This window comes from Dermacentor variabilis, chromosome 1 (assembly GCF_050947875.1).
Source record: "Dermacentor variabilis isolate Ectoservices chromosome 1, ASM5094787v1, whole genome shotgun sequence".
Classification (NCBI taxonomy): domain Eukaryota; kingdom Metazoa; phylum Arthropoda; class Arachnida; order Ixodida; family Ixodidae; genus Dermacentor; species Dermacentor variabilis.
In genome coordinates, this window is record NC_134568.1 from 52,354,073 (window position 1) to 52,381,945 (window position 27,873).

Sequence of the window (27,873 nt, forward strand, 5' to 3'; positions counted from 1 at the left end):
GATCTGCGGGCAAGCGCGTCGGCTTTTATACATGAGTCATCGAAGGTTCTAGAGGAATCGCTGGTGCCCGCGTGTGTTCCAGGAAGTACTACACAATTCGGATTGCGCATACATGCAATCAGATTACACAAAGTTCCGTGACAACGGACAGCGGATAAAACCGCCGATAACATTCGAGAAACTTCCGATACATGCAGGCGCGTCGTGCGCTGAGGGATGACATTTGTTAGGCGGTGAAAAGCGGTCACCCAATAAGCACGTGTCAGTATCATGTATCATTGCGGGAACTTCCTCGCATCAAGAGTTTGCTGGTTATAGCGTAATTTGACGGGACTTTTTTTTTTAACAGTGCGAGCTACAGGAAAAAAGTGGGGGCCTGGTCAGAGGTGATGCTTCTGCGCAATACTAAATGAAAGGGGGAGGATGTGGCTTGTTGGACTCGGGATTTCAACAAGTGGACGCAGCAGCACGAGGCTCGGAAGCACTTCAGTCTAACTGGGGTTAATAGAAGTTATGAACTTTCTAGCTGAAAGCGTTCACGCGTTTTTAATAATCTTCCGCTAATAGGACTTAGCAACGTTTGTTGAGCTGTGTGTAGTGTTTATGCTGATGTCACAGCCAATTATATTTGGACAGCATTTTTCTCCCGGGCTCACGGCTTTTACGGGCTTTCACTAAATGGGGTTCGGCATTTATTCTTCTCTCTTCTTCATGGTCTGCAACCTTCCGTTAAATTACAGCGCACTTTTAAAGGCTGAAGTGGCTGCATTATATTTTAAAAGAGAATTTAATCGTTAAATATAACGCCAGTCTTTATCCACGACACATCAAGCCGTTTATGACACACTTGTAAGTAGAAATGCCTACGCATGCACGTATACAGTAGACCAGGCGCATTACGTCGTACGGAGACATGCTCTCTGAGGATACTATAAGGAAAGGTGATGCAAGGTAGATGACCGGGCACAATTCAAGGTGGTACCATTTCCACAGTTGCCCTTCGAAAGCGAAATGACCTTACCTGTGTTTAGCAGGCTCCGGACACCTTCAAAGGGCTATCCTTGTGAAGACATTTCCATAATCATGATTTTTCGTCGTGAAGCGGTCGCATAGTTTCTTTATGTTTGGATCTTTCGAATCATTTGTACAAGTGACTTTCGGTTTGAGGCAACTGACGATGAAACTGATAACCAGGTGACTTGTTAGATACTGTTTTCTTTAGCCGTCTTGATTGTCTAGCATATTTTATCCACTTAGGTGACTCAAAAGGGCTACATTTTCTCAGAGCTTCTTCCCCTCAAGCCATTACTCATAGCAGCTTCGAAACTACAACTCTTGCAAATATCCGCGCATAAACTGATTTCTCCACCAACATCATAGTACCGAACACACACAGCGTCCTTTCCGACGAGGTAACAAACTACGAATTCGGTCCGAACACTGTTTGCAAGCAAGTCGAAGCGTGTTCCTACCTGCTCGTGCTCCGAAGTTCGTGTGAATGTCTGTCCCTGCCCTAGAAAAACCTTGTTGTCATTCCGGGAATTTAATCGTGACATCTTGATTCTAACGTCATGCTCTATGCATACAAATAGAAGAACAGGCACCTATTGTTTTAATTGTGCATTCATTTTGTTTCTGGGTGCGCAGCAGCCGACGTTTTCTTTTCGAGGGCACTTGAGAGCAGCCTTGATGATGTGTCCATGGGGGTGTACTAAATTAAAGATAACTGACTCGTTAAAAGTGGAGCCAAGGGCAAAACAACGCCCACACTTTGCCTAAGTTTGTTGAGTTGTCTTCCTCTTCTGTCGGCAGCTTCTTAAAAACAAAGAGCGAGAGGAAATGATGGAATGGCAAGGAGGTCAACCAGACGCATGTCCTGTTCGCGGCTTGAAAGTGGAGGATTAAAAATGACCGGATACGGAAAGAGAGATAAATCTCAGGGACAGAATTAACACTGCTTGTACACACAATGACGCACAGCGCACTATAAGTGGTAACTGAGTCCAGTCGGCTTCACATATTGTAACAGTGCTCTGGTCACACTCCCGTGAAAGTACTGCCATCGTGTCGGTTCAAAAATGTCGACAGTGCGGTTGTTGTGCTTCCTAAACCGCTTGGCCTAATGAATTATGGCACGACAGATCTCTCTGAATCTTCCACCGCTTCACGTGGGTCGCTTATGATCATATTTGTTGCATTTGCATTACATGTAAAGCTGTATAGTAAGCGGTTCTTTTTGTTTCCTTTAACCACCATGATACTGAACACCTGCGCCGATCTTGTCGAAAGATAAACAAAAATGCCCTCTGCAACATTTTGCATTTCTAATAATATCCACACATAAAATGGAGAAACCACAAGGACAGTGCTTCCTGCTTCTCCTTTCAGTATAAGGCCGAAGTTTGCTTATTACTGTCCCTTTCTTCGCATAAATGGTTGCCTGCTTCTTTCACTGACTATTTGCCTGCACGTTTACTCTCTTTGCAACATTCACAATCAGGATAATATGCCGCGATGCAGGTCACCTCGTTGTATTGTGGAAAAAATCTGTGTATACAATCAGAGCGCAGGCAGTGACGCTAAAGCCGGGTTGTCACGAGGTAACGGCAACCATCACGTGTGCGCCTGTTTCATGTTTGAAACCAAAGTTTCCCAAGCAACTTAGGAATTAAAAACCTTTCATTTGTTTTGGGTTTGCCAGACTTAACTGAAAAAAAAACTAAAACCTGGCATTAAATTGTACAAGTCGCCACTCTTCTTATGTTCCTATGTACACACTTCCTTGCCCAGTTAATATACACCTGACGTGTAGTGGTGCAACAATGTCTGATGTATTCCAGGGCTTTGCTTTCTAGCATTAAAACCACGCTAGCATGCATTCGAAACATTCAATTTCTGTTTCTTCTTCTGTTGTGTGCCTGCAGCACAGTGAAGTATTCTCAAGGCGAGCATCATATAAACAGTGACCGACAAGGCCACCGTCCTTAGCGTATTCAAATTTCAGTTTGCCCATGCTCGACTTAGTGCTTTCTCTTTCTATAGTTGAGAATACGGCTATTTGTAGGCTACAGCGTAGCCACTTGTTTTGCCTTCTGTGCGACGACTCCGCGTGCCATTCGGTCGACTTGCGGCTGCGGGTTTTAAGGCGAGTGGGAGCTTTTTTAAAAAAAATTAGGCTTGACTTGCAATTAAAGGAATGGGTTCTAGACGGCTGCCGTATCCACTATACACGAGCAGATAAATCACCGATCTGTCGCTAGCCCTTTATAAAAGGCATTACATGCTGCCCTAATCGCGCCAACTCAACGACGGGTCCCTCAGGGTGATAGAAATGAATCTCGAAGGCCGTGCTCTTGCCGTACTGAAGGCTTCAAAATGGCCGGTGATGTCATGGGTAACATTTGTTCTACCACTTCTTTTCCATGACGAACGAATCGTCTGGTTGCGGCTGCACGAGAACTTCGAGCGTATGTACTGTGAAGAGGCCTAATCCAACGGGTCAACCTAGCTGTTTCGTAGAGTACGAAGACCATCTGCCTGCGTTCCAGCAGAGCACTTAAAGGCTAGGTTTTCTCATTATCTATTTTGCTAAAGGTGCAACAAAGCGGGCGAAGAACGTTTCACCTAGTATTGCAGGCGCTTTATTGCCGATAGGAAGAAAGAGACGTGTAGGCAGGTTAAGATGAAGAGCATCTACGGAAACGTCCATACAGCACTTAATGTGCCCTGGAAAACCAAGGATCGTGCGAAGGGGAAGACTCGCGCCGTTTGATAACATTCCTTTGCCAGGCTGCGCTGATGAGAACTTGAAAGCACCCTTTATTTTTTTTCTTGTTTTGTTCATGGAAACTACCCTCACGTGGAATTATTGCTGACCGCAACAGCCATGGTTACTCCACTTGAAGAAGTTCCTAAAACATCACTACTGCTCTGAAACTACCGAAAAGATTTGGGAAAGTGCCACTGCATACAATAACACATGTCAATCATGCGTGCTGTCATGTACGTGCCTTCAATGTGTGCCAACAATGGCGGCCTTTAAGGCCAGTTGCACCATGCACTTTACCTGTGATAAAATTTACTCTTGGTAAAAAATTGCGTAAGTCACAGGAAGTAGCGGCTCATTAAGTTCTCGTGTGAAAAAGGTATAAAAGGTTCACGTATGTGTTCATACTTTGTCACTCGACAAGTTACAGCCGTATAAACGCTCTTAAACCATGCGCAAATTGCACGTTTTGTGTCATTGCCCACAGTATAGCGTACAGAGCGATCACTCTCCGTCTTGCCCAACCTGTTTGACGGTCGACCTGCCTCTGTCGAAAAAAAGAAAAGAGAAGAATTGTACGGCATCGACGCAAGTAATAGTCACATGAGCAATGTAAACAACCGTTACTCCACTTATCACTTTTTATGATTCCCTGGCCTACGTGAATGACTATGATGAAAACATCATAGCGATGCTGTTAACGGAAGTTCCGCAACTGTTTTCATGCGACGTCGTGCGACAGCGTGGTCGATACGAAATGTGAATCGAAGGCAACGTTTCTCGGAGCCCAGAATTTAGTTTGAACCGTAATGATCAGTGACTATAAAAGAAGTGTTACCTTGCGTAAATCTCGTTGAACTACAAGTTATATGCGCGTTTATTTAACCAGACTCGGAATCATGGAATCTTTACACAGCCGGAATCACTTGGTCTCAGTCTCCCCAGAATGATACTCAGTCGAGCTCACTCAGACTCATCGGTCCGTCTGAGTCTGAGTGAATTTGCCGACCTATGGGCACGACTGCTTTCGCTACACGCAAGCCCTGTAGTGCCATCGATATAAAAACGTTTTCTGCATGTCGTGTTACCCGCCGCGGTTGCTTAGTGACTACGATGTTGGGCTGCTAAGCACGAGGTCGCCGGATCCAATCCCGGCCACGGCGGCTACGTTTAGATCGGGGCGAAATGCGAAAACACCCGTGTACTTAGATTTCGGTGCACGTTAAAGAACCCCAGGTGGTCCAAATTCCCGGAGTCCTCCACTACGGCGTGCCTCATAAAGGCCGATCCACACGACGGACCAAATTTGCGGGCCGATCGGTCACGTGATGCAACGTCACGGCCCGCCATGGTCCAATCCGGCGCAGAGCACATCCACACGGCGGACCGCCATAGCAGGCGGTGTGATACTGAAAGTGCACTACGTTCCCCCACCCACTGTGCTGGCGTAGTGGCTTTGGCATTGGGCTGCTAAGCCAGAGGGCGCGGGATCGAATCCCAGCCGCGGCAGCCGCATTTCGATGGCGGAATAATGCCAAAACGCCTGTAAAGATCCCCAGGTGGTCAAAATTAATCCGACGTCGCCCACTATATTGTGTCTCATAATCAGATCGTGGTTATCGCGCGTAAATCACCATAATTTTATTCATTGAACTACTTTCCTCCACTCCTTCATAGATCTTCGAGGGCATCCCTGCGTAAATAAATGAAAGGAAGTCATCACCACCACAATTTCTTAGTATCAGGAGCTTTGAATTGACTGATCGCTAATCATGCGAAGTTTGTGTGTGCGTTTAGTACCCTGATTAAGCGAGAGAAAAGGGTTAATGAAATGCTGGGCAGTTAACTAGCACTGAGCTTGGTTGGCTACCCTGAACTGCGGCAAGGTGAGGGAAGAAAAATATTAAAATATGGCGAGTCTGCAGCTGTAAACATTATGCAGATCGAATCAAATTGGAACCAATCTCTAGCGAAGCTATCGTGAATCAATTATTTAAATGCTGTATAAAACTAAATTCGATGACTAGAATTGTCTATTTCACATTTATGCAATCCGTAATACCATGCAATGTTTATGAACCTCACAGGTCGCAACTCTAATGTCATGCAGTGTCTCTGTATGCAAAGTACACTGTTCCCAAGCCATTTCGACATGCAACCACCAGTTCTGGTGGATGCACGCGGTGGGACGTCGGCGATGTTTGATCGTTGTCGGCGCAAGGATAGTGTGTAGAGGTATACATACAGAGGGAACTGCATGCATAAATGCCCCTTGTATCAGAGTACCGATAGGTATTTTTAAAGGTTCTATAACCCCCCGTGTCCCAGTAGGCACATAGCCATTCTGGCGGATTGCCAGGAGGAGGAGAGGTTGGCCTGGAGGGCGTGTCTCTAGCGTGCTACTCCTCACTGGGGTAAGGTGAAGTGGGAGATACAGGGAAAGGTAAGGTGGCAGGTCATTATGTTATGGTACAATGAGCTACTATATACACGTTGTCCAATACGCGGATGCGCGCTGTAGACACATTGCACGCAGGTGTAATCGTGTCGACAAGAAACTTTATTGCGCCAACACAGTTCGCACTGTCTGCACGTCTCACAGGTTCTTAAGGCGATCGTCTAAGCCAGCCTCACGTAGAAAGCACAAGAGTGACTTTATGGCACGTTGGGCATAGTCAACTCTTCTCCACGCGCCTAAAATCTTTTCTTCCGAAGAGGGGCGCGAGTCCAAGCAGTCAACACTAGACTTAGATGCTCTTCGCTCGGCCGCATATTGAATGCACACGCAAAGCACGCGAGCTATTGTCTCGGGAGTGTGACAGACGCTACAGTCAGGGTCCCGTTCTCGTCCAATCTTGTGAAGGCATCGGTTTGTGTGCGCCACACCGAGCCGTAATCGATGGATGAGTGTTTGCTGACCTCTCCGCCACCGAACTAGAAGCCGGAATCGCAAACCAGCGTCAAGTCTACGGAGGCGCTCTTGCCGTTGTTCAGGGTTGTCCTATTGTCGCGCCATAGAGGTTTTGATGGAGTTATGGAGCCAGGCGTTGATTTGATACCGGGAAAAATTAAGTCTCATAATCTTCCCGTCAGTACGTGTGGGCCTTTTCTGCCTCCGCGTCAGCCTATTCATTTCCAGCTATTCCACAATGGCTAGGATTAGCCAGGAATTGGCTCATACGCAGTGGCCCGAGAATTGGAGTAGACCAAATGTAACTAATTTCAAAGAAACCATTGAATATCACGCACTATCTAGTTAAGAGGTCAGTATGCATCACACCTAGCTATGAGGTGACAGTTACATTATATATACGTATTCTATGTTGTTTTTTTTTTGTTTAATTAAGTGCAACAGCGGCATCATCACTGGCACTGCTCTGGAGGTCAACATGCAGTGCTTATACGAGCCGGTGCACATATAACTTATCAAGAGGTGTCTCCAGATGGAACCAAAGTTTCGACAAGGGAACTTGTTTTCGCCTTGTAGAAACTTTGGCTGCCGCCTGACCATGTTAATGCTGAAAGCGTGCTATAGATACGAAAAAAAGAAAAGTGCGAAATTCAAGCGTAAAAAACGAAACGATGTAAGGATATACACGAGATTCGCAATAGCGTCCAAGTTGCAAATATTATCCTGTACCTGCCGTTTAGCGCTTGCTACCTGGCAGGTTGATATGAAACAATGGGATGAAAAACAGAAATAAACAACCCGCGAGTAAATGATCCAGGCGTCCTTTATTTTTACCATCCAAATGATTTATTTGATTGCACTCAAAGCCTCTGGTATATACAAACGCGCGAAAACCAAAATAACAAAGAAACAACCAAGAAACTACGCTCGTGCCACATTTACTGTAGCGTAGCAAAAACATTAGTGCGAAAGGAGGTACTAACAGTAGCGCGGTACAAACATTATACAAATACGTAGTGTAGAAAAAAAAAAGGCTCAGTCTTCACGTTGCTGACACCTGCCACTTGTCGGTGACAGGAGGGCGCCTCCGAAACCAGACGCGCAGTCCACCGCGGGCTTTTACGATGATCTCGTAGCTGACTCGCAATTGGTCGAGGGGGCGCGTCGACTCGACCGAGAACTTGAGCAGCAGTTTAGCCATGATCACCTTGGATTCCAGAAGGGCGAATCGCTGGCCTGGGGAGTGAGCAACGACATCGGGGATGTATGACATCGCGTACCGTACAGTGTTTACCTCTAGAGGGGGCCCTAGTATAACTTGAATTGCTTCCGTTAGCGGCATTTTATGACGCTGTTTGGTGGGAAAAAAGCCTGCCTGTCGTACTGATTCTTGCTCATTTTGAAGACTGGGTAAGTCGGTATAGCTTACTTGGCTACAGATATCGCAACAATAGCACAACCCAAAAGACGCAGCACATATAAACACAGAGCGCTAATTTGCAACTGAAAGATTAACTTCTAGGCCTGTAAGCTGACATTGCACGCTTTCAAATGACAACGGTGGCTCCTAGTGGTCCGACAATTTTGTAAATTGTAGGCCATATATACACGAGATGTGTTGAGTGCCACAAAGATGCAAGATTCCGTCCGCCTCCGAAATCTCTGGAGAAGCATTCTTCTTGCCTGAGTCTCGCTGAGGCGGCACAGTTGCAAGAACAGACAATGACATGCACGGAGGCGGATATTCCCACTAAATGACTTACACGTGTAGCAATAAATCTTTGGTGGTAGAGCAACTCGGCCGAATGTATGACAGGCATGTGCAGTCGTACGCCGACGGCTGTGTTGACAAAGAGAATGGAGCTAGTGCAGTGGCGTAGGTGATACCGACTGGCAATAATGGGCTGCCAGACTTGACCGCGTCGTGTCTTCGACGGCATGTGAAAGTGTTGCCGTTGCAGCAGCCTTGCGAAAACTGAATTGCCTACAAGGCTGGGCTTCAACTTTTACTCCGTGGGTTTACCACGGAGTAAAAGGTTGTGTCTCATAATCAGTTGACAAGTGCATTAAGAGTGCATTACATGTTCTTAAAGAATTGTAGAAAGTCTGGTTTACCATCATGTTCCAGTGGGTATCTTCCCATATCGTCGTAGCAGGCAACGAGGCCTTTGACAGTCTGACGCGCGAATCGTTGCAGTTTAAACCAACGAAGAAGGCTCCCCAGGAAGCAAAAGAGAGATTAAAATGGCCACCTTAAGAGAAAGCTTTAGCTCGGGTACTCCTATCTAAATACATGTAAAAGGAGAATTCGTTTTTCTGGGCAACCACTGTACCAAATTTGACGAGGTTTGTTGTATTTAAACGAGAAACATAAAATCTAGTCACTGTTCGTTTCGAATTTGTGAGTTAGGTCGTCGTTTCTTTTATTAAAAATTGGAGAAAATCGCGAATTTTCAGAAAATGAAACTATCAAGCTTACAACTCTGGTAACTCAGCAATGAAAAACTATATCATAATTATGTGAATTGCATCTAATAGTACATCTAAAGTGCACAAAATTTATATGTTACACATGAATCTGGAAAATATAGTAATATGGAAATACGACTTTTGCAGAACCCTTGTACACAATGTAACAAATTTACGTAAAATGTAAAATGACGTATCGAATTTGTCCGCTTTCAATGATCTAACGGATGCCATTTACAGAACCGTAATATCTGTTCTTGATGCAGAGCTATTAATTTGTAAACTTCATGCTTCTATTGTTTTCGGAGTTTCAAATTTTTTGAAAATTCTTTTAACAATATGGAGGCCCTAAATAGAAATTCCGCTCCCTACTGTCACTAGAATTGACCTTTCTCTCTGAAGTGCAACAAATTTCATTAAAATCGGTCCGGCGCTTATCTCAAAGCGTTTCTACGTTTTACCTGTATCTGTATAGGCCGTGTCGGAGTTGGGCCCGAGCTAAAGCTTATTCTTAAGCCACTTTCTTTTATTGTGGTCTCCACCACCTGAGCATTGTGTGATTAATGGTTTTAGCTGAACTGATCATCATCATCATAATAATAATCATCATCATCACCATCATCAACATAATCATCACCATCATCACCATCATCATCACCATCATCATCATCATCATTATCCTGGTTACGCCCACTGCAGGGCAAAGGCCTCTCCCATACTTCTCCAACTACCCCGGTCATGTACTAATTGTGGCCATGTTGTCCCTGCAAATTTCTTAATCTAATCCGCCCACCTAACTTTCTGCCACCCCCTGCTACGCTTCCCTTCCCTTGAAATCCAGTCCGTAACCCTTAATGACCATCGGTTATCTTCCCTCCTCATTACATGTCCTGCCCATGCCCCCATTTCTTTTTCTTGATTTCAACTAAGATGTCATTACGTCGCGTTTGTTCCCTCACCCAATCTGCTCTTTTCTTATCTCTTAACGTTACACCTATCATTCTTATTTCCATAGCTCGTTGCGTCGTCCTCAGTGTAAGTAGAACCCTTTTAGTAAGCCTCCCGGTTTCTGCCCCGCACGTGAGTACTGGTAAGACACAGCGGTTATACACTTTTCTCTTGAGGGATAATGGCAATCTGCTGTTCATGATCTGAGAATGCCTGCCAAACACACCCCAGCCCATTCTTATTCTTTTGATTATTTCAGTCTCATGATACCGATCCGCGGTCACTACCTGTCCTAAGTAGATGGTAATAGTAATATCTTAAGTTCTGGGGCACATCAGCGTATCAACAGCTGCTGCTGATACCCTGATGTGCCTGCGCTGGCATGAACTGATATTTAAGTGTTTCCCTCGAATAAACCTCAGTTGTTAGTTTGCGCCTGTCCCGTCTTCTTACTTGTGATTGTCTACAAAGCGCATCCAAACTTTCCAAATACTGCATACTAAAATGGCCTGAATTTGAAGCAGAACGTAAGATATTAATCGATGAACTCAAGCACAAGACGACAGCATACTCAAATGTGAGTGATATTTTGTTTCCGCGAGGACTTTAGGAGCAAGCTGTTTGAGCTCCATTCTAAACTTCCTCCGTGATGCACATTTGGCAAGTGAAGAGTGAGCTGTGTGGGGGGGTTGCGGTTCGGAAAACGCGCAGCGTATTGGGATCGATGTCAACTTCTTTTTGATACCTGGTGTTGTTACCGAGGAAGCGTTTCAAACCGTATCGCGGTTGATAGATGGCGTTCAGGCTGAGAAATTGCCGGCAACTTTTGCAAGGCTAGGTCCCCCTGCAGCAAGCAAGTGCCCTACTCCTCCTCAAGCCTATAGAATAAATCACTCGCCTTGGTGGCGTCAACGTTTTCGCGTTGCCCTGCTAAGGCGGAGGGTGCGTGATGAAGTCCCGGCCTTGGCGGCCACATTTCTATGGGGGCGAAATGCAAAAATGCTCGTTTACCTTGTCTTGGGTGCACATTACAGAACCCCAGGTTCTCAAAATTATTCCAGAGTCCCCGACTACGGCGTGCCTCACAATCAGACCGCGATTTTGGCACATAAAACGTCATGAGTTAATGAATTAAAATAAATAACGGAAAACGCAAACACAGGAAAGGACGATTTCCAATCATTTCATGCCATATTACGTGATCCCTCCCTGCTGGCAAATCACGATTTAGCATGAAAACCAACAGAACAACCATATCAAAATAAAATTTGCCTTTTCCTTCTTAAGATTATGGCGTGATAAAGTCGACTTCTTTCCTGGTCAAGGAAACAAACATGCTGCCCATGCGCATAATCTCGGCAGCTTCTGCATTCTCACAGCTTATTTGACTGTTGTCTTTACTTACAATGGCATAATCTTCAAACAGGGGCTTGGAACCGCAGCCGCGACAGTACATGCCAAGATCTCCACTTACAGTCATCGAAATATGTAACTATGGGATCACGTGATAGGGCACGGTATAGGCGGTGGTAGGCAATCTGGCTTTCGTCATTTACTTTCGTACTTTGTTCGATATTTGTTCTATAAGCTTGGAAATGGATCCTTCTGTTGTAGGTGAGCGACATGAATGTGGTTATGTGTCTCTTTTGTTTTGTGTGGTTATTACGCTATCTGCAGGCAAGTATGCACGGATTTGTAGAAGTGAGCAGCATGAAAACAAATAATTTGTAGAGAAATACGAAAAATAAAAAATAGACAACAGTCTCACCAAAGCAGCGTGACCTTCACTTATTGCTAGCCAGTGATGGGCACGTGTTACAAGTTTCAGAGTACGATATCTTGATTTTAAATGAAATGCTGGAGTTGAATTTTCCAAAACTCCACAGGGAATTATAAGGGACGCCGCAGTAGACGCCCACGGATTAGGTTTGGCGACCGGTGGTTCTTTAACCTGCACACGAAACACGGCGCACGAGCATTATTGCATTCCACCCTGTCGGAATGCAGCAGCTGCGGCCGGGAACCGAGGCCACGATCTCGTGCTCAGCAGCGTCACGCCTTAGACACCGAATCAGAGCGGCAGATTTTCGCACTTTTGACTATCGCCGGTAAACGCATACGACGGTGTACTTGTGGTGTAACTGCATGCGCATGCAAGCGTCACGTACGTGCTTTCTGTTTGTACCAGAATGCCTATGCTTACGCAAATTTGATGCAAGATGTGCGCGGCTGATTCATATATATTGCTGAGGCGTCAAAAGGTAACGCATGGAAGGGAATGCTAGAGATCAAACAAACAAAGCAGCGATGCTCATGTTGGGTGTCGTACTTCCCGCACGTCTCCTCTCGGCGCGTCTACTTTCGTCTTTGACATTCGCGTCGCTTGATGGAAAGGCGGCGTTGCCCCAAAAATTTTGAAACGGAAACCTTCGGCTCTAATAGAAGCCATGGGACATGTCTTGCCACGACACACAGAGAATGCTGCACGATGGGAAGGCAAAATATCATTTGGTTTCTTTTCTTGCTTCTTGAAGAGGAGGAGGAGGAGGAGTGTTGCTAGTCACAGGCGGAGCTATAGCGTTACCATTGCTGCCGGCAATCACTATGCCTGAGCGCAGCTCTTGCCATGTCAGATAGAGCCTAAGCCTGTCACAACGTAACAAGAAAGACTAACGGCGAAGACGACTTTCAACTGGGCCGCACCGTCTATCGGACGCTATCCATCCCACCTCGCCCTGCTGCACCGCTTTACTCAACCTATATCGCAGAGGAACTGGAAGAGAAGCCGAAACATTTCCCTCGTAAGTATCCAATGCCTTCGCGGAATAAAATGTCACCTGTTCTCATGTGCGAAGGAATTCTGCGCTTGAGTCAATTTCACTACAAATTTACGTTGTGTATCAAACTGACTACGTTCTAATAAATAACAGTCAGCGTCACCTAGAGCTCGAATAGTGCACACACGATGATGATGCGCTACGTCACGTCTTGCACCGCCAAGCTAAAGTTTGCGCTGACCCTGAGCGGATGCAGCAGAGGAGTGTGGCTTCGGTTATGTGTAGTCTTATGTCACGCAAGGACAGTGCGACGGATACCACAATGAAGGAAAGTGACCTAATAAAGCCTGTATATTCACTATTTTCACCTCCTGAGGAGCCTTCTTCGTTGGTATGAATGCAGGCACTATACGCGCAAGGCTGTCAGCAACCATGATTCCTGGTTATTGCTTGGTGAAGTTATATAAAGAAAGGATGCGGTTTGCGTGCGCCACACAGGCTTTTTACGAGCACTGTAATTTGCGCTTGTATACGAAATGAAATTTTTGTTGGTGAAAAAACAGACAGAAACGATTTCATTAATGAAAGCACCCCACTCCACGAACGTATACTGCAAGGGGCTTGAATGGAGCTTGCATGCGCGGGAAACATTTCTGTTGTATCCGAACAGATAAATTTCAATCAAGAAAGACGGAGGAGAAATTGATAATCTGCACTCCTCTAGTTTGTGTGTGTCATTGAAGCGATCCGTTCCGCTTAGTTCAGCACAATATCCAACCCAATTCCTCACTTTTCTGAGAGAACGAGCGCCATATTTAGGCGCGGAATGATCGTGTGAAAGTCACTTTCCGCCCGCTGTATTGTCACAGCAACAATACCTTCCTACATCATTGCAGGAGCACAAGTTTGCATCGCGTTGTTTGTAAGCATGCAGTACAAACCTATGCAATTCTTGGGACCACCAGAGAAAGGTAGGTACGAATACGGGTGGCGTGCGGTGAACTCTTCGGTGAGGAACCTCTCGGGAATGAAGGATTCCGGGTCCTTGAAGTACTTAGGATTCTGGTGCAAACTGAACAGGTTGAGGTAGACGTTTGCACCTTTCGGGACTCGGTAGCCGTCTGAAAAGAGCAGAAGAAGGCGCGAGCATATAATCCGTGTGAATAACGGGTGTTACGGGGAGCATCTGTAGACGCTACGTCATTTTTTCCGGTGTTTCCCTTCCTGACTGTTGGTTCAAGGTTCTAAGAGCTGTAGAGCGCGGTAAGCTTTAATTAGTACTATCTGTGTGAAACGGTGGTGTTGCAGATCGAAACGAGTGGTTTCGAGCAATGTTATGGCCTTTTGATATTATAATTATTTTGTGCGTGTGTCTCGTCAAGCGAATATTAAACACTATTTGACGTCTTAAATCACTGTTAACACTCGCAGCAACAAGTACAGAAACGAAAGAGGCTTTCAATCTGAATATGTGCGGCTCATGGTATTTGAACTGTCCTTCAATAGAACCGCGCGGGCACTTTATCTATGACTATGTGTAGTGTTGAGGGGCGCAAGGACCAGATATGGCTAAAGTGCAGCATGCTAGTTCACTCTATCCAGAGAAAACAATTAGCTATTACTTCAATACTACCGGTGACCACTGTCAACTGCTAATATCCGTGGCTTGACTTTCGTATGAACACGCTCATGTATCTTGTTTTTTTTTTCGTGATCAAAGTTCTCCTCTGGAAATAAGAAACATGTCATTGTTCTTTTTTAATTGGAACGCTTTAAGTGCATAAGCTATTTCACAGCCTAGAGAGCGAAAACGTATGTGGAGCTGAATTCGCAAAGCTTTTCGTTCTTTAGTGCTCTTGCCAATGGCCGGCCGCCTTCGCTAATGATATGTATCAGGATTGACTGGAATTTGCTCCTACGTTAAATTTTAGCGTAATTGCATTCTGTTAATACAGGCCTAGGGTACATTTTCACAATAATGTTCTTGCCATGAAGCTCTTCGCATGCGCAAGTGCAAGCAGCTCGGGATGTCGGACTTACTCTTAACGAAGGCGGCTAGCAGATGGCAAACAGCTCTTCCGCACAAGAAACATTTTGAATTCAAGATCATTTTATAAATCCGGGGCTCATAAGGCTTTTTGTTTCTATACGAGACCGGTTTCTCATTGGGCAGCTGCACATGTGTTAAAAACCTTCACTTTAACCCCAGTGGCACCTGTTCTGACAAAGTGATATTGCTTAGGAACTGCTCTAGCAATGTAAATCCAGGTCATGATCTAGGCCGAGGCTCCCGAGCAGTGGCCGTCATGTTTGGCTACGACTCACGGGCGTTCTGCGGTGCTATGCACTGTAGGAGGCGACAGGTTCCGCCTCAATGACGAAGCGCCCGAGGGACGCACTGATCTGTCGGAAGCGCTGACTGTAGTGAAGCGTAGGCACCTATAGACGGCTGAGTAGCGCGCATCTACTGTGCAAGATGTCTCTGTGTGTACCGGATTGTTACGTGACCCACGTCGCGGTAGACACAGAGCCCCGTTGTGTACACATGTCGGGCTCACCCGCTCAAGTACCACGCATGGCGCTTGAGCGGGTGGCATGCGGCGCAATCGGCGGTCACTCAATATGGCATTTAAGAAGGAACTTTGCATAACGTAGACCAGGACAAACATGAGAGTAAAACACAAGCAAGCCGCGTACAGAAACACCGAGAGGAACACCACACGTGCTTTCTCGTATGTCTCGCTCAAGTGTAGCATGAAGAGCCTCCCTAAATTGAGCTGTTTTACAGTGCAGCGCTTTATCCCTGTCCTCGCACGCCTTTTATGCTTGATCACACGCATCTGGACTAGTATATGGCAAGCGCGTAACTTGGCTAACCTCCTTCAGTTTTCACTGATGTATTCTCTCTATTTAAAGGTCGCAGGTCGTCTTTAGCGGCATATCATGCAAGCGAACTTCTCACTGCTGACGTGAGGTTGCTCTGCAATATTTCTATAAACTGATCGTGACGCATTCTGTTTATGAGTTGTTACGGCGTTCTGTCATCAGCAGGGCAGACGGACACGGCCTTCTGGGGGTTTTACAAGATAATTCCTCGCAGTGATATAGCTTACAGGAAGCAAACTAGACAGCCCTTAGCGCTAAATCGCACCGGATGTACTGGTAACTTTCGTACGCGGGCGCCTTCGTTCATTTCCCTTTTCCTGCAAACTCTATCATTCAAACACACGTGTACATGACGGTCACAATTTTTGGCCGCTTTGTGGTGCACACGGGTCTCCAGATAAAAGGCCGCGCACCGCGTCACTGTATTACCATACAATGTCTTCTCCAAACGCAAGCAAACGCGTCGACTCGGCCGGCGCTTCGGCGCACAAGGTAAAACACGTGGACGGCACTTGTTCGGCAAAACACCTTTGTGAGGGCAGTGCACATATATGCTTTCTGTCGACCACACGTGTCCTCGTGATTATTTTAAACGCGCAAATGCTCAGCGAACTCGGCCTTCCATTCTGTACCTAGGATTGTCTGTGTAATGAGGGTTCTTGCTTGCGATGGGCTGAAAAAAAAAAAAACTTGTATGTTGCACACAACTCTAGTCACAATTATGGTCCTTAAGGAATGAGAAATTTTCTTGCCGCTTTGCGAGCCCGCATTTCTTTGTTTTTCTGTTTCAACCTACACGAAAGGATGCATCCTCTGCGTGAGCTTCTCAAAGGGGGTTTGAAATAATGAAAAAAAAAAAGAAAACGCGTCAAACTTACCAATAACCAAGTCTTCTTCCAGGTGGCGTCCAATCAGTGGTATCGAAGGGAACAGGCGAAGAGTCTCCTACAAGAGAAGTGAAAATGCCTGTTGAGAATTATATGGTTTTTCCGGTGATGGCTGTCAATGAACTGAACTGCCCTTTTGGCTGTTCTTGCCGCTGTACTGAAATCACCTGGGCAATTCTTTCCAGTAGATGCCTTTCTATCGAAGGGCTTCCTCACGACAAATTAATTTTCAAATCAGAATTTCTTAGTCTCCCTAGTTTCCTCAAGCCTGTATTTCTGCTTACTTAACGGATCGAAATCAGTACGTAGTAATTGATAGGCAACGGTCTCATTTTCTTCAAAGGAGCTCCGTCGTTCCTGGACGAAACGTGCTTGCTCCAGTATCTTTTGTTATTTATTGTAGCGACATTGTCGACGTAATAGATGCCCCCAATAATATTTGCCTGTTTGCCGACGATTGTACAATTTCTAACGACATTAATACAGGTAATGACCAACTGTAGCACTTACTTTAGCCCTAAACAATATTCTTGAGAGGATCAACGAATGAGGGACGAAACTAAATTCGGATAGACATGTGCTCGTATAGGTATAACTAACAAAAATACCTCTGAAGTTTTCTTACTGAATTGGCCCAGACCTATTGACTGAAGTCAACGAATACAAGAATCTCGGAATTTCAGTTACTAACAACCTAAACTGAAATAGTAATGTTACCAACATTGCCTCTTATGCTTTTAGAAAATGATATCTACTTCGCTCATATGCCCAAAGATGCATCCCCTGAAGTGAAGTCATTAGCTTATGCTACTTTTGTTCGACCTAAACTGGAATATTCCTGCGTTATTTGGGATTCGTTCACTAAATGAATAAGATACAGAGAATAGCGATTCGCTTTATTTTTTCCCAGAATCTGCAACCGAGCTATTGCGCACTTACGAATTTTACACCCTTCAAACGAGGCGAAACATACCACCACTAAAATTCATTTACTCATTAATAAGCCGTAAGCTCTTCGTAAATACTAGCCTATGCCTCACTCTTTCTACATCCAGAAAAACTGGTCCTTCCCTTCTCCTTACTCTCTCTCATTACCTTCCCAGGACAAAGCTCTTTAAGTATTCCTCTTTACCCAGAACTATGAAAGAATGGTATGCCATACCTTTCCCTAATCTTAACTCTGCAGAATCACTTGAAACTCGCGTTCCTAATAGCTTGTTCTAGGTACAATTGCTCTTTTGTGCTGTTTTATTTGTTTTCTTAGGGATTAATTTTTTGTGATATTTTATTAGCGTTCTAACTTTTCATATGCGTATTTACCAGTGTACCTTGCCCTTCCTGCTTGAGCCACAAGGCCGGCAGTATGAGGTTAATAAATAATGAAATAAAAAAGAGGAACTTGTGGCAACTGAGAAAGAAATGGAAGGCAACATGTTGCTTTTTGGAAATAAAGCATTGCTTTTAGCACCCAGATGAGTGATTAAACGTAAATAAGCCTTTCAAGTAACGTACAAGTGAATACGCATGTTTATTCTTTGCCACCGAAGAAAGGAAATTTGCATTACATCCTATTACCTGCGGCTAAGACTGAATCAAATGCCCATATTCTTTAAATTAACTAATGCAGCTCACTACGCGCAATTATCAGCATCTTTAGCATCACACGAGCCCGCCGTGGTTGCTTAGTGGCTATGGTGTTAGGCTGCTAAGCACGAGTTCGCGGGATCGAATCCCGGCCACGGCGGCGTTATTTCGATGGGGGCGAAATGTGAAAACACCCGTGCACTTAGATTTAGGTGCAAGTTAAAGAGCCCCACGGGGTCCAAATTTCCGGAGTTCCCCCCTACGGCGTGCCTCATAATCAGAAAGTGGTTTTGGCACGTAAAACTCCATAATTTGGTTTCTTTTTTAGCATCACACGAATATCCCTTTACAGCCTCTCCGCACAATATTCTGTTCCACCCTACTCTATCTGTAAGAGGCCCGAATATCTTTGTGCAAGCTGTAAGTTCAGGAACTCACTTAATTCCCCTTTTGGCTTCCAAGACATCACACCTTCACGCTATCCGACGAAAGTGGCGCATTGCAAGGAATAGCGCAAATAAAATACCGACAGAGGAAAGACACGACACACGCGCTACGCCTCGTGTTCTTCCGTTGTCCGTGCTGTATTGCGCTATTCCTTGCGGTATATCATACTAAGGCCAAATATCTACACCACAACGAGAAGCGTGAAGGTGTAAGTTCAGTCTGCCATGGTGCAACAATTCCGTGATTCTAATTCAAATTCAGTCACAGCGCAGGCGGAAGGTTGCTGAGATCAATACCATAGGCTGAAAGTAATCAGTTTTGTCGAAAAGTGGAACGGGACTGTTTTATTCTTCAGACACTGCTCTATTTGCTATTTGGAGGGTCCTTAGATTCATAGGCGCCTATATGTCACCCTCAAAACGCTACAGAATATATTGTTGCCCATGTTACACTAAGATGAAGAAAATAACGTTAACGGAGACGGAAGCGACGGAAGGTTGCGTTGTCTTTTCGTCTTCTTCGGAGACATCGTCGTCCTTTTCTTCACCTCACCTTAAGAATGTCAGTTCTGCGGATATTCACAAGGTAGAGGAAGTTTCAAGACAACTGTCACACACCTTGTATGGAGCTACAAAGGAAACCCCACATGGGTTTTTTAGAAACAGAACTTCGCATTTTACGAAAATTTCTTCCTGGTCAAAGGGTCAAAGCCAGAACCAAGTCTTTTCCTCGACCTTGCGGATTTCAGCAGAACTGACTTGTTTATTCAATAATTCTATATTTCGAGTTGTCAATAAATTCGGCCTCGCAGTGTCGTCTGCTACCCTGCTCGTTAGCTGAGACGTTAGAGCGACCACCAGGGAAAGGCGTTTCCCCGATAAAAACAAATTTTTCGTCAACCACAAAGCTTTGTTTAAGAAAAATCCTTGTGGGTTTTCTTTGCAGCTGCATGCTGCTGTTGGGTTGATCAAATGTTTTTCAAGCGCTACCAGTGTTCTTAAGAACAATAAAACTTTTTTACACAAAGAACGAAATCATTCGCACCGCCAGGTGGACAAGGTCAGCTGGCGACGTCAAATCCGTGGTACGCCTTTCTACGGCCTGTAATATTTTCTGTGAGCGTTTCACTGCATCACATTTGAGCTTATTACAAACATTTGTACACCCCTTAGTTGTAATAACAGAATAATGATGGTGTAGAGCCGAATGGTGTTGTGGACAGCTTTACGAATCTAGCTACTTCTTACGAATTTCAAAAAAACTTTTTGGCTTATAAGATATGTATTACTTAAAGGCGTTGTCGCGGGACGGGTTTGGTACTGCGTGCGCACCTTGATACAGCATTCAAGATATTTGAGCTGGTTCACGTCAGCCTTAGTGACGTCCCGGTCACGGTCGGTGCCGAACACTTCGTCCAACTCTGCGTGCACTTTGGCCTGCTTGTCCGGGTGGAGTCCCAGGAGGTAGAAAGCCCAGCTCATTGCAGATGTGGTCGTGTCGTTTCCCTGCGTTAAAAAAGTAGTTAAAGTAATCTTACCTTCCTGGAACTAATGAGTGGGCGAATCTATATGTGCGAAGCGGACGCAAGGGGAGAAGAAACATTCGCCGTGGCGCCCTAAAAATTAATTTGTCTTCGTTAGCCAATTGATTGGCGCACTTTTTTCTAATCAAGCGACGCGCACGCCGACAGTTGGGGCCTCATATTGCTCCATGATGACATCTAGGGTGTATTTGCAGCCACTTTCCTGTTTGGCAGTTTATACTTCACGCACTTTACTTTGCAGGTCGCCAGAACGGCGCTAAATTGCCCCTTTACAACGCCCCCCTACCCCTTCCCCGAGATATCACGTAATGCCTATGACTAAACTAGCAGAGCCCGTATTGACAAATATGCTCTTAACCTCGAACTATTCATGAGATTAGCTGCTGGCTAATTGGGGCATTGAACATATTCGCAAAGGTGGCCGGCTAATGGCGAAGCGCTTTTATGAATTTATGATGAAAATGTTTTGTGAATTAGGGACCAGTTAAGCATTACACATTACCAAGCAGTTTTTCGCTTGAGGAACAAATATCGTATGATTCATATTGTGCCCCCCCCCCCCCCACATACCACACGCATATTCTCCACTACAGAAATACATTGCCCGCTGTGGTATGGTAGCCGAACAAAGCAGGAAAGCTGCCACGCCGTCTATCAAAATGTCTTATCAGAGAAAGAATAAAAAGGGGAAAAGACCGAGTGATGAAACAGGGCCCGTATTCACAAAAAATATTCTAATGCTAGAATTCTTCGTAAGAGCATATTTCAGCCAATCTTGATGTTGAACATATATATTTAGGGAGGGCGGTTGTCCTCACGAAAGAAAAATTTTCTGGATTCGGCTCCAGAGGAGCAACTTAATTGACTGCGCTATAGTCTGAGGGAAGGGATCAGAGTGAGGTAAAAGACGAAAAAAAAAAACCAAGAAAAAAAACAGACGCATATAAAGGGTGGGTAATACAGTTATAGCCGAACCAGTAATAAAGTTCTCTCACTACGACTGTTGATTAGAGCAGATACCAGCCAATCGGGATGTTGGACATAATATTAATGAAGGTGGCCGACCAATAGCAAGCATCATTTACGAACTAAAAACATTGTGAGTTTTGCACGAGGGCCAAATTCCCAATTATTTTTCGCTCGTAAGTGATCTCTGCCATACATCGGCCGCCTCCGTTAATACTATCGCTAGTATCACGATTGGGTGTATTATTTTCTTACGAACCATTCTAGCGTAAGATCTTTTTGTCAATACGGGCCCTGGTGTACGCTCGGGGAACACTGACGTCCAGTCAGCCCCGAGAAAAAAGAAAAAAAGAAAAACGTAACAGCGCTCTCAAAGCATTGTTCCCAAAGAATGATGAAGTCTATCTTTTTCTTAGATACTAGTTGTTCGTCGTCTAGTCGTATTATTACAGAGGAGAGCGATTTCTCAAACGTCAAATCGAGGACGGTAGTACAAGAGGAAGTGAACCGTACTTCGCTGTTGCGGACATCGCAGGCAGCGCTTTTAGCCATTCTGACGAGGAAGCAAACTGCCTTCATGAAGACATCTGAAAGCCACAACCTGCAGGAAATTTCGCTCATGCCTGTAGAACACAGCGGAGTTCAGAGCTACAGAGGAAGTCTTTAAGGGACGCTGAAATGATTTCAATGATATTGTACAAACGTACCAAGTCGTTAGGGTAGCTCCTTCGATCATTAAGTGACTCATTTAGGCGTAAAGCGTCGAATTTATTATAAGGTTCTAAAAATGTGCATCGCCATCGATCGTAGCGGCGCCGCTTCCTTCAGTTTTCAGTCGTCCCAATTGACGTACTTAGCCCTATTGACGTCAGTTGAGCGAGCTATCTGATTGACTACCCAGGTAGCATCATCCATAATTTTTCAATCCTTATGGTAAACAAGCGTTGTTCATAACAGTGGGAATGTTGGTTAATTTCTCTCTATAAAAAGTAAGAGGAAGAGAATGCACAACGACAATTTATCACTACATTCTAGCGTTGGCGGCACGCAGCAAATGTCGTCTGCTTACGTTATAACCGTCTCTGTATTGACACGAACTTCGCGGTCAGTGCTGGTCTCGAGCTTTCTTTTCGCGAGCGCCATGGACCGCCCTTGTAACGTTGTGGGCTGCAAATCTAGCGATCGGCGGCATGTCAAGCTGCGACATGATGTCCCTATCCAAGGCAACGTGCGAGCGCAGGGGCTGCAGCGCATCGGGCTGTCGGTATCCGATCAGCACCAGCCTCTACGCGTTTGCGGTCGCCACTTCACGCCAAAGGATTACTACCACAATGGGGAATTTGAGCGTGTCTGGTATTCGCGTAAACCAAGCGCAAGCGAACTGGGCGTTTTACCGGATGAGCGGAGGCGCAAAAGTAAATGGCCGCTGCTCAGTGCGCCACCTGATGGCACCAGAGCTAATCCAGACAAACACAGAGCGAAGATAGCAGTAACCAAGTGTATGCTACTTCGCTGCTGGTGTAAATGTTCGGAAGGAGAGTATTTCTGCACATGTTATCTTCTTAAATGTTTAAAGTGTTTTACACTTGGTTATAGTAATAGCCGCTCTGTGTTTGGCTGGTTAAGCTCTGCGCCACCAGGCGGCTTCACCGTGCCGACCGCTCAGGCCGCTCACGTTTACGTTAAAGCCCCTTCGTCACAGCGGTAGTTGTATTGAGGGGCTTTATTTTACGCCTCCACCCATACGTGAAAACGCCCAGCTCGCCTGCGGTTACCGGAATACCGGACACGCTCGGCGGCACCAGAACACCAGAACGCTCGCAACGCACGCTGCTTCGATAGCTGTCGTTGCGCATGGACGGCGATACAGCTAGCCGAGAGGTTGAAAAGGCTTCGCACGTTGGCTTCAAGGCAACCGGAAATTGACGGCACGATGTCACATCATGAAGCAGAGCAAGTGAAGGCAGAGCTTTGCCTCTATTACTCGGCAATAGAGTTGATAAAAAAAGGCATGGTTATGGAGGAGTGTAACTTGTAATCGTTCGTAGCGCTCTTACTATGAGGCGCTTCACTTAAATTGTGAAGCTAATGTTTCACTGTAGCTGCAGCCTCCACGTCTACAAAAATTGTCCAATCCGTTTCAGGGACCACTTTATATTTGTAACTGAGAGTAGCGGGCTCAATTTGCCCCTGCCCTCCCTCCCACACACATGCCCACTCGAAAAAAAGGGCTCTAAGCGCACAAATTTACTGGAAATTTCAATTTGAAATCGCTGCCTCTCATCTCCTCTCATCGATAGCAAACGCCCTTTTGGAAAGGCTGTGTGACATGAGAAACTGATGGGCCACCGCTATGGCATCTTCGTCTTTGAAGTAGATACTACATCAGACGTCTGTCTCCGCATGTTCTAGCACCCAACGGCGTAGCAATGGCGTCGATGCTAAATTGTGCATGCAATTCCTTAACATGCGCGATAAAAAGCAGCAGTAAACTGCAGAGACGCGCCGAGACGCACATGTGCATGTTAAACGACGCATGACAGCCATGACCCACTTTCAGCTGATGCAATCACTGCCCGTGTTCGCAGCACACAAAAGCATGGCTCGTGAGACAGGCTTCTGTTACCCGAGGGCGCCGTTTCCAGGGGTGCCCATTCATTTCGCCACCCCTCAGTGTAGCCAGACTGCTTTACGGTTGAACTGCGACATTAAAAATTCAAATACAAAGTTTATGCTGTACTGCGTGCACTCAAATTTTGTTATCTTGCTGTGGGGGCAGGGGGGTGCACGGTTTAACAAGCAGTGCATAAGTTATTCTCGTAAATTTGGTGTCATCACCCCTGTAGAGGGCACACATAGTGTAGGGGTGTTAAATTTAGACGAATATTAGCACGGCCTGATTCTGATCACGACTACAGGTAATGTATTACGTAACGATTCTTTTTGACCCATTCCATTGTTTTCTTATCATCCAACCCGTGGAGTGGCCGATCTCAGCAATTGCTGAGACGTGGCTTCGTGCAAAGTATTGAGGAAGGGTAAACAAAAAGATGAAAAGAAAGGAAACAATATAAAGCTGGGACCCAGAACATGCTACCTCCGAATAAGCTACATCGGGTCCTGCTTTGTCTCCTACGCTCTCCAATGCGATAATAACACAACTCTTGCGTCACTGGCTTCCGAGAATTTAGGTAAACTTAATGCTGTTCATATATGCTATGTCATCCGGACCATCATTATGAGCTGAGAGCCCTCGAGATTGGGATTGGACTTGACCGCTATTCTTTACCGCACGGTGATATGACTTCCTGTTTTGCTAGAACGGGGCCACCTTACCATTCACCTTAATGACCCTCGGCCTTCTGTATACTTCTTCAGCAGCATGCCCTGTGCACCGTATTCGTATGAACGCTGCCTTTGCAAATTACTTCTTGTGTAAAATGAAGCAGGCAGGATCGCCACTGTTGGAACCAAATTTCTAGATCGGCATAGGGCAATCTAGAGCCACGTCGACGGCTGTGGATGATGATAAAAGCAGGAAACTTCCATTGGCGTTAGCACATGCGAGGAAAACCCATGGGCATAATTTCGGGATACTTCACGCTAGTGAACCCTCATCCGAAGAGTTAACACAGTGAATCGGCAGTTGTTCTTATCGCCCTTGTCAGCACCCATCTTTGACAATGCGTTGGCTTCAGCGACATCACTTGTTCTACCGCTGTTGATTGTCTTGCAAGTATTGGTCCCCTTTTCAAGCAATATAGCCTCCGAAATTCACAACGCTGTTTGTTCGTAAGTGCTTTTTGCCATGGGCTGGCTGCCTTCGCTAATTATATGTCCCGCGCCATGATTGGCTGCAATTTGTTCTTACAAAAAAATAATAGCGTAAGAACTTCTTGTAAATGCGGGCCCAAATGAAGTGCCATTGCGCGATCTGCCAGAGAAATTTTTTTACAGATGTATAGATTACAAAGAAAAACAAACCCATTATGTCTTATGGTGGCTTGAGTTCGGCTTAAAATTTTTCAAGTTTCAAGTTTGAAGTTTATTCTCTTTTTCAATTTCATATATAGCATCCAAACATACATCGCCACATCAGGAGGGAGGCTAAAGGTTGTATATGCCTGACGAGGCCTACCCTCCTGGTGCTGACAAACAGTGCTTTGAGACGACAAGCTTTCTTCTAAGGTAAGATTAACATCACACAAAAAAGGAACATCCACAATTCTGTACTGTATATAAATGTTTCGATACAGTAATTTTTGAACTTACAGCTGTGAAAAGAAATAAGAGAGCACACAAACATCAATAAATAAGTAAACCATCATTATCTAGCAATGTTGTAAATAATCTGCCACGTTAAGACTACAGTACGGCGAAGTTGTGTGTTATGACTTAAGTAATATATCCGGAACTCTTTATTTTGTAAAGTATTTTACTTGGGAACTCGTGTGTTAGCGTTTCGATATCTTTGTTGTCATTAAAGAGAGTTATAATGGCATGTTCAAAAGTCTGAAGCCCATAGTTAGTTCTAACCTCAGGAGTTCTGCGAGAGACATATCGGAGTTCATAAACAGCATCAGGCTGTGCAACTGAACAAAAGCTAAGGTTAGGTTTGCTGTGGATCAGGCAATGAGCCTGTATTGCCTGTCGAAGTGTTATTAACTTATACATGTTAAGAAAGGCCCTGTGGTCACCAGTATTTTCGTGTACTCGAAGTGAAGGGAACATTAACGATTGCTCTAATTGCTTTCTTTTGTAAGATAAATAAGGAGTTCAGGTTTGTATGTGTTCTACCCCATACAAATAAGCATTAATGGAGAAGTGACTGGATGAGGGTAAAATATAGTTGTTTTTTTAGCCAGGTTGGTAGAAGAAGCCTTAATTTATGCCCTAGTCCGACTAAGCGTGATATTTCGGAACACAAGTAAATAAGATGCTCCTTACAGGTTAACTGCTCACTGAAGACCACGCCAAGAAAACGTGTATACCTCACACGTTCAATGCTTTCCCCTCTGAAACTGAGGACAGGCTCGAAGGTTAGAATTTTATTTTTAGGTTTAAACACTAAATTTTTTTCAAATTTAGCTGAAGCTCATTGGTATTTATCCATAATAATAGTTCAGACAAGTATTTGTTTGCATTTGCTATAGTGTTCAAGAAGTCAATACCGGAGAAAAATATGTTAGTGTCATCTGCATACAGAACTCTATCCGCTGAACTAGGTACATCAATAATATCATTAATATAAAGTAGGAAAAGTAAGGGCCCTAAAATGGAGCCCTGTGGAACACCTGTACATATTGTGCCAAAAGCAGATGGAACACCGTTTGCAACTGTGCACTGTATTCTTGACGATAAACAGCTATTAATAAGCTCCAGAGCAATACCTCTTATACCATAAAACGGTAATTTACGAAATAATATTTCATGTTTAATAGAATCGAACGCTTTTTTGAAGTCCAGGAAAAACCCAACTGTAATAAACTTATTTTCAATATTACTAATAATTTTGTCTTTTATTTTGGTAAGTGCCATTTCAGTGCATTTTCCTTTCTGGAAACCATACTGATCAATTATTATTTCTGATGTTTTAGTGAGGTAAGAGATTAATCGGTTCTTGATAAAATTTTCTGCAATTTTCGCAAAAGACAGATAAAACTGAGATTGGGCGGCAATTATCAAGGTCATCGTGACTCCAGCCTTTGTGAATGACACACACCCTTGCCGTTCTTAATTGCTGCGGAAATATCCCTTTTTCTATCATTAGGTTACATATGTGCACCAGGACGGGTGCAACTACATTAGTTATAGTTTTCACTGCTTCTGCTTTAATATCGTCAGTTCCAGTAGAAGAATTATTTTTTTAGTTGTGACCCGTACTTCTGTATCTCATATGGCGTCGTCGGCTCGAGATAGAATGAACTTACCGAACAATTAAGCAGATAGTTAGTAGGGTCTGGACCGGTAGAGGTGACATTGTTATTAGCACATACAGTTAGAAAGTAATAGTTAAATTTATTTGGCAAAGAGGCACCGCTATAAACCGTTCCTTCGATTCTGATCTCGTCTGGTATTGATGGATTGGCTTCCGAACACCCTATGGGTATGTTTCTCAAAAAAACATCTCGGTATATTATTCTTGCTTAGCTTTCTTTAAGTCAGAACTTAGTTTATTTTTCGTTATATTGAAAGTATAAAATAAGTTTAAATCTCTACTTTGTAAAAACCTGGCGAAAAGTTTGTGTTTCTGAACAATTCTTTTGCATAGTTCCATAGTTATCCAGGGCTTTCTCGACCTTTTATGTTTCGTACGACGAGTCAGTGAGAATGCAATTTCGTATATCGCTAAATTTTTTTTCAGGAATATATCGTAACAAAGGCTGGGGTTTATTCCCTTGTATACTTCATACCAGTCCAACTGAAGGGCTAATTCGTAAAAATGGCTCAGTGTTTTCTCAGTATATTTCTTTAACAAGAATGCTGTGTTGAATTATTTAACTCATGTTTATGGATAGGTAGGATGACAAAAAATGGAAGATGGTCACAGAAGCTAGTACACCAGAAATAACATCAGAGCATAGAAAATCCGTGAAACACAAGTCAATACTAGTTTCACTATTTTCAGTTATTCTTGTCGGTGCCGTAATTACATTCTCACAATTATAACTTGACCAACCATCAGATAG

At 44.5% G+C, this 27,873-nt stretch overlaps 1 protein-coding gene across 1 annotated transcript in view; it reads right to left on the bottom strand.

The window, feature by feature from the left end:
• Positions 1-7,500: 7,500 nt before the first annotated feature.
• LOC142577945 (cytochrome P450 4V2-like) overlaps positions 7,501-27,873 on the bottom strand; it is a 64,294-nt gene continuing 43,921 nt past the window's right edge. The window contains exons 8-11 of the mRNA XM_075687383.1: positions 20,007-20,180; positions 16,636-16,702; positions 13,813-13,992; positions 7,501-7,913 (exon numbers count right to left, since the gene is read on the bottom strand). Coding sequence (XP_075543498.1) covers positions 7,720-7,913; positions 13,813-13,992; positions 16,636-16,702; positions 20,007-20,180 — 615 coding nt within the window. The 3' untranslated portion in view covers positions 7,501-7,719. The remainder of the gene's footprint in view (positions 7,914-13,812; positions 13,993-16,635; positions 16,703-20,006; positions 20,181-27,873) is intronic.